The sequence below is a fragment of the Pelmatolapia mariae genome, linkage group LG10_11 (assembly GCF_036321145.2).
Source record: "Pelmatolapia mariae isolate MD_Pm_ZW linkage group LG10_11, Pm_UMD_F_2, whole genome shotgun sequence".
NCBI lineage: Eukaryota > Metazoa > Chordata > Actinopteri > Cichliformes > Cichlidae > Pelmatolapia > Pelmatolapia mariae.
The window spans coordinates 73,848,980-73,856,479 of NC_086236.1; the positions used below are offsets into that span (position 1 = coordinate 73,848,980).

A 7,500-nucleotide genomic window follows, 5' to 3' on the forward strand; every position below is an offset into this window, starting at 1 on the left:
ATGAGTGTTTTCTCCAAACCTGCTTCTTCTGCACTTTGGTCCCGTTTGTCCCAGAAGTCTTGTGGTTTGTTCAGATATAACTTTGCAAATGCACGCCGTGCAGCGTGAGGCTTTCTCCTGCAGCTCTTCCACTTGTTCAGTCTCTTTCTAATTGCCTCTGAGGTGGAGCTCTCGGCTTTGTGGAGTTTCTCTGAGCGTTGCACCGTCTGACTTTGGGTGAATTTGCTGGGACCTCCGCTCCATCTGTTCACAGCACCCACAGCGACACTTCCTGCTGCCTCCATGTGATTTAGCTCTGCTCCTGTACACACCAGGATGAAAGGGTAATTAAACACTGTTGATATGGACGGGTCAGTAATTCTGGGCTATCCATCCATCATGTGTTTCAGGGTCATTGTTATTGTTCTGTGGCGATCCAATCAGAACCGGTCTCCAGTGTTGGCTTCAGTGAGGCGGTCACTGTGGAGAGTTTCTGGGTGAAGAAAACAGTGCTTGGTGAAATCATGTGTCCTCTCGTGGCTGTTTTTAATGTTTGTAATTATTTTGTGTAGTTTTGCATCTTTGTGCTCATTTCAACCATGTTTTTCCTCCTTTTATGCCTCCTTTTTTTCACAGTTTCAAGCTAACTTTGTTTTTTTGGCCCTTTTGAGTTGTTTTTAAAAATATTTGTGATCCGGCAGACGTTAAAGATCTGAACGCTCCATTACACGGTCTTATTGTTTAAATGGGTTTTCTAAATGGACGCGTATTCGAACTTTTCTAACAATAATAAAAATCCTTTGAATTCATTTCCTCTTCTTGATTTGAGCTGTTTTAGCTTCATATGAAACATATCGTTCTTTTCATTCAGGCAGTGATTTTTTGTACGTTAAAGTTTTATGCGACATTCAGACAGCATGACTTACTCTTGCATGTTAAACAAGTAAAGTTAGTCATATTTGCTGGTTTTAAGCACACGTGTGCTCTTATCTGTACGCCTGACTTCAGATCTGCAGCGTGTTTTTGCAGTCGAGTCATTTTGTGTCTGTTTGTGGTCGTTTATCACCCGCTAAGCTCATTCAGTAATCCACGAGCGTCCGCAGCCGTCGTCATCGACTCATCAATGATTCAGACCTTCTGACGTCTCGGAGCTCTTTCTGCGGCTCTCTGAACATAACTGCTTTACTTCTTCTTCAGCTGAGCTGCTGCTGCCGTGAAGCCGATGCATTTATACAGCACATTTCACCCAGAGGCACCAAACTGCTTCACAGAGCACTCAAAGGCCCCAGAAACAATGAGAAAACAATCAAAAGTGAGCAAGCGCACAAAATGAAACCAATAAAAGCAACAAAACACTGCACACACAGCAAAAACTAAAAAGAAATGAAAACAATAAAATCAAACCAGTGAATATGTTCGATTTAGACGAAATGTAACTAAAAGCTTCACTCACATCCTCAGCACCATCGTTATTTCTTCACACGGATCAGTTTGAGGCCCAAAATGAACAAAAGCCATAAATGAAGAAAGATGGTTCGTGCCTTAGGTTCTGGTGGACACGACCTTTGAACCCTCAAAGGCTCATTTCAGCCAAATAACCAATAAAAATCAAATGAATCTAGACATGCCTGCTTCTTTACAATCATAAATCAGGATAAAAGTCTGTCTCTGTAATGGCACCAACAAATATACAGTCACATCTTTCCCTCCTGCTTTTGCGTGGCTTCTCTGAGGGACTCTGACTGGTTCTGATCCCTGATTGGCTGTTGTCTCTGCAGGTCGCCATTGACTTCACAGCATCCAACGGAGACCCTCGGAACAGCTGCTCCCTGCACTACATCCACCCGTACCAGCCCAACGAGTACCTGAAGGCTCTGGTGGCCGTGGGAGAAATCTGCCAGGACTACGACAGGTTGCTTCAACTCAGCAGCCAATCACAAAGCTCCATTCATTACTGTGCTCATGTACTCGCAAGATTAAAGAAACATCACATGACATGAAATAGTGTTTTCCCAAGCGATTTTAAGAGAAAGAGCAAACATGTAGATTGAGTCCAAACGGTTCTCATATTTCCTCATTTTCTGATGTCGTCATTTAGGAACGCATTGGGTGCCCGAAAACGTAATATGTTGACGATTTGTCACCTAGCGTAAAATGTTACGCTTTGGGAGTGAGAACGTGTGTACTTAACTGTACTAGCACACATCACCAGGCCGACTAACACGATTACTGTTAACTATAAATCACACAAAGCTGCTCTTACAGAGTCCAAGAAGCTGGAAAGGAGTAAAATCAGTTTCGAGTTAGCGGTCTTCTACACTTCAGTCTTCGTGCTAAGCTAACAACAGGTCAAACATCTAACTCACAGAATGTATTTAATTTAATTTTAGATGAATCAGACACATATTCCATCTTCGAGTGTCGCGTGTTCTCCAGAGATTCCTAACATCACAGTGATTTCTCCAGAATAAACTGGAAACTCGGTCTTCTCGACCTTCCTTTTCTCTCACTTATCAGTAGCATGAAGCAGGAAGTAATCACTTCTCAGCCGATCAGCAGACATTTCTTTTGCTTTGTGTTCAAGTATCCAATCAGAAAGCTCCTCCAGTGTCTCTTTTCCTTCTTCACCTTTACTTTTTTTGTCTCTTTTCCTTTCAGTGACAAAATGTTCCCGGCGTTTGGCTTCGGAGCTCGGATCCCTCCAGACTACAAGGTAATTTAACAGCCCGGCTCGTCGGCTTTCCCAGCATGCACTCTGTCTGCGGAGGCTGACCCTGTGATTACCTTCCCACCTCCCTGCCCTCGTCCCCTCCCCGGGGTGCTGCCGGCTGAATGCTTCCTTTCCTGTGCAGCAGCCTTTGGCTGGCGGTCTGACGCTGCATTCAAATCAGCTTCCAAAGTCCTGATTAGCTCCATTCAGAGTCCGAGTCGGCGCCCTGAAAATACCGCGCGGCACGCAGCCGGAGCAGGATTAGTAAAGAATATTAAACAGTCTTCAGCTTACACAGCGTTACAGTAATCAACAATAGGAAGACACTTTGTCTAATGTGATCAAGAACTTTTGGCACTAAGACTTTTTCCTGAGTGTGGAGGCGTACACAGTGGAAGTTTGATCCTGAGAGGAGACGCAGATCCCTCTGTGAGTGTAACCTGCAGGTACACACTGTGGTGACTGTCAGCACACATACACAAATGCACAGAGTTTCACTGGGACTTCAGAGAACAGCCAGACATTAGCAGCCGAGCTGGAATCAGTCCACAGGTGCTCGAGGAGATCCCACTTTGAATGGCAGAGCAGCCAAAGTTAAATCATTTAAGTCAGTCTTTGATTTTCAGAAGCTGATTCCTGAAAATATTTGATCACACGTCTGACGAGTGTGTCTCACACAGGAAGAATATTAACTCCGTGAATGATAAATCCTGTCTGTAAAATGCATTCAGCTAAAATGCTAACCTGGTGCAGGAGCGAGCGCGCTGTGCAGACCACGCCCACTTCCTCTGAACGCTGTAGTGTAAAAACACCGAGCGCTGGAACTGCAGCTCCTCTGTGGCTTCAGTTTGCTTTACAAAGCTTACAGCTTTCATTTTTCCCAGTCTTCCCTCACCTGTCGGTTAGACTAGAAACTCACCTGTCCTGTGAGTGTGCTGTGAGGCGGGGGGGGGAGGGGGCAGGTAACTACTCAGCATAGATGTCAAGAAGAAGAAGAGCAGGAAGAGATGAAGAGGGATGAAGGTGAAGAGTTTTATTGTGAGGTTTTTTTCTGCAGGTTGTTTTTTTTTGATGCAGAGATCAAACAGACTTCCTGTTCCTCCTTCCTCCCCTCCCCCCTCCTCCCCCCGCTCCAGGTCTCCCACGACTTCGCAGTGAATTTTAATGAGGAGAACCCGGAGTGTGCAGGTAGGTTCTTTGATTTCCTGCTGTCTTTGAAAATTAAAAACAGGCAGAAAAACCACTCAAATATTTGACAGCGAGCTTCAGAAGCTGTTTGAAGTGAGAATGAGTTTGATGGTGACAGCGAATCAGGAAGAACCGTTCACCGCGCCGCCGATGTTTCCTGTAGGCTCGGTTTGATTTCCTAAACTGGGAAATGTTTTATTTTTTGTTTTGCCTTAAAGTGATGAGGTGATCATAGAAGCCACGTAGGAGAGTCGTCCACACAAAAGACAAAGGTGGAAACCATCTAGCAAGTATTACATTCAGATTCAGTATTTGTGAACGTGTTGTCTTCTTCTTCTTCACGGAGGTTCTGGTGTCACTGTTAGTATGCCGACCTGCAGTAACCCTCACCTGGGCTGTGTGAGGCCTCATTCACAGACATATGCAGGGTTGCTGACCCCTGGCAGTCACCAGGTGGGGAAACTGTTCACCTTCAAAGTAAAAGACTACTTTACTGCTGCAGCAGACTCTTTTCAAAAGCATCAACTTTCAGTAGAGAAGTCGGCGTCTTCCATGCAATCGGCAGGTGACCGTGCAGTCTCCTAGCAACCAAAGTAATCAAACAGTGTTTTTTTGTGACTGCTAGCAACCGCTTATTACCTGGCTAACCGCTGTGCAAAAGCACGAAGTGCAGACGCTCTTGTTTGTGCTGTCGTTGGTCCGTCAGCTGAACAGGCAAAGAGACGTGAAACTGAAAATCTCAAACGTGTCCACTGCAGCCTGCTTTTCACTTTCACCTTCACTTTTCTGGCACACTTGCCAACCAATCAGCATTCGGCAGACACGTGCATCATTCGACGTGCATTTGGCATTTTGGAGCACGTCTGCCTTCATCTGAGCTGAAACATTTACGCTGAGAGACACTCGCGGAGGTCAGGGCACAGCGGCGCCGCGAGCTGATCTGAGCTCAGCACCGATCAATACGTTAGCACGGTGGCAGCGATCAGGCAGGAATCTTTGCTTCTCTTCTGTTTTTGTCACCATCTCTGCTGCCCAGTTTGAGAAATCATTCTCCAGCATTGGGCGCTGAAAAAGAGATTGAGCTGAATAAAGATGTGAAAGATGTGTTTTTTCCTCTTTCCAGCCTCTTTGACTCGATCAATATTTAATGAGTGAAAGAATATTTGCCCGAAGGCTGCGAATACTCAAACAGGCCAACAGGCATTTATGAATTAAACCTCTAAACTAGAACTCAGAGGATTCACAGCTGATATCTGACCTCATCTAAATGTTTGAAATATTCATTTATGAATTTAAAATCAGAAAAAACAGCTGGTCAGACGTTTCTGTGCTCGTTCCTGATTAAAGTGTAAAGTAAATACATAATCGTTCAGCAGTGTGTGTCTCTTTGTGACTAACCTCACCTCGTGTACTAACACTGGCAGTCTGAATCAACTCCTCAGTGTCTTTGAAAAACAATATAAATAAATCACCTCCAAACAGTGAGCTGTACATTACAGATATTTTCCTCAGCAGTGTTGAACACATTTTACCCAACGCTGTTAACAAAGATGGAAAACATCCTGACTATGATGACTTCATAGAGTGAATACATCGTTCACTCAAACACATAAAAAGAAAGAAAACGTGTTTTGTAAGCAGTAATGGAGGACGATTTCCAAATGATTACATATATTATTAGAAATTATTTCACTTGTTTTGCATGAAAATAACTGAGAAACATCATTTATATAATTCGAACATTTTTGTAAAGGCGGCGCCTCCTGGAGCCTCCAGGGGAAGCTGACAGATGAGCGGTGCAGCGTTGGCAGTGATGCGTTTGCTGTGCCAGTCTGTGTGAACGAGAAGCTGTCGATGACGTTAACATACAAATTAACTTTGTATGTTTCTACTCCACGGCCGTATTTCATACGGGTCCACATTTCCAATGCACGCGATTTTCTGCAAGTACCGCTGCTTCGCCTCTGGACGCAATCGGTCTCTATACCGTCCATTCTCTTTTGAGCTGCTTTTAAGCATCTTGTAGTCGTCGTTCCAACACAGTGTGTTTGTTTTGATTCGTAGACCCCGAAAATGGTGCCGCGCTCCCACAATGCATTGCGGTGTGACGTCAACTCCAAAGCCCTATAGGGACGGGGGGAGGAGTTGAGTCACATGGAAGGGGCTCAGAGTGGAGCCGTCACTCACAGTGAAAGAAGCTAATTGAGGTGGTCTGGGCTTGTGGCGCCTCGTAGGTGAGATGCAGGAAACCCGACAGCTTTGGGCCAATCAGGAACCAGTTTTAGCATGAAGATGGCGGACGCGGCAGAGAAGAAACAAAAAAGAAAACTTCCCGACAGCTAAAACATTGATGTTACATTTTGACTTTCTTCTTAAATGGAAAAGTGAAAATGAGGCAGAGTCATTTTATCGGAGCTGTTGCTTTAGGCAGACATACAGATGTTGACAGCTGGAGTTGCTGCTCTGACCTCGCAGCTGTTTCCTCCTGGTTTTGGGGGGAGACAGGCAGGCAGTGTTTAGATAAAGGCCTCTCGCACTCTTGGCTGCTAAAGGTCATCGATCAGCTCAGAGACACTTCAACCCCGACGCTCTTAATTAAGTCTGAGTGCGTCTTCCTGATGACCTTCAGACAGTAAATCACATCAGTGTTGCCTCCGGGCATGCTGGGATGCCTCTGAAAGGACCCAGAGAGACGGAGCGTGAAGCCTCACAGACCTCATACGTCCATGGCGAAACAGAAGGAGACACTCATAACATTAAATGTATAAACATAAGTTATGTAATTAATGAGCAGCTGGTTTACTGGTTCCTCTCTCTGCAGCGCCCCCCAGTGTATGAAGTTAGGCCAAATATAGTTAACACATGCAGACTTTCTATTTAATTAGAAAAGTGTCATTTTTGTGTTCTTCCAAAAGTCAAAAAGACTCAGTTTGAATAAAATCACTGACAGGTTTAAATATAAAGCTGACAGTTCGTCTCACAGAATAAAGGTGATGGATCTGATTTTTATCACCGAGATGACCTGAGACCGTCAGACTGTGATAAATAGAGACTGAAGTGTAATCACTTACAGCAGATGAAAGCTCGGGTAAAAAGGCGAGGGATGAAAGGAGCTCGGACCAAAGCGTGGGGTGTAACGAACGAGCTTCAGGCACGACAGCGATGCTTCGTCAGGGACACGTCACCAAAAACACGAGGCTGGCAGGACTTTTTACCTGCTGTCACCTCCGTGTGACGTTTGCACACATGAGGATGCCTAAAGCAGAAGCGACACTAACGCAGAGAGAGGCGGAGCAAGAAACAAACTACAAACATAAATCATCAGTAAATTTAATAATAATGATAAAAAAATTAAATCATGAAACACATAAAAGCACAAATATAAAGATGCAGAAGTGAATCTTTATACAAAGGTTGTAAAAGACAAAACAAAACTGCCCAAAAATTAATATTTAAAACACACCTTTAAGATCGCGGACTGTATATAAATGATGTAAACAGGAACCATGATGTCACTACTGGTTTCTGTAGTCCAAATAATGGAGAATTAATTTTTGAAGCTCTAAAATAACTTCACATGTGATCAAGTGACCATGAAGGTGCAGCTAATGCTAGCTAGCATG

At 44.4% G+C, this 7,500-nt stretch overlaps 1 protein-coding gene across 1 annotated transcript in view; it reads left to right on the plus strand.

The window, feature by feature from the left end:
* cpne4a (copine IVa) overlaps positions 1 to 7,500 on the plus strand; it is a 101,436-nt gene that overhangs the window by 85,415 nt on the left and 8,521 nt on the right. Inside the window, exons 11-13 of the mRNA XM_063486237.1 lie at positions 1,758 to 1,891; positions 2,638 to 2,692; positions 3,826 to 3,877. Of these exons, the coding sequence (XP_063342307.1) occupies positions 1,758 to 1,891; positions 2,638 to 2,692; positions 3,826 to 3,877 (241 nt within the window). The remainder of the gene's footprint in view (positions 1 to 1,757; positions 1,892 to 2,637; positions 2,693 to 3,825; positions 3,878 to 7,500) is intronic.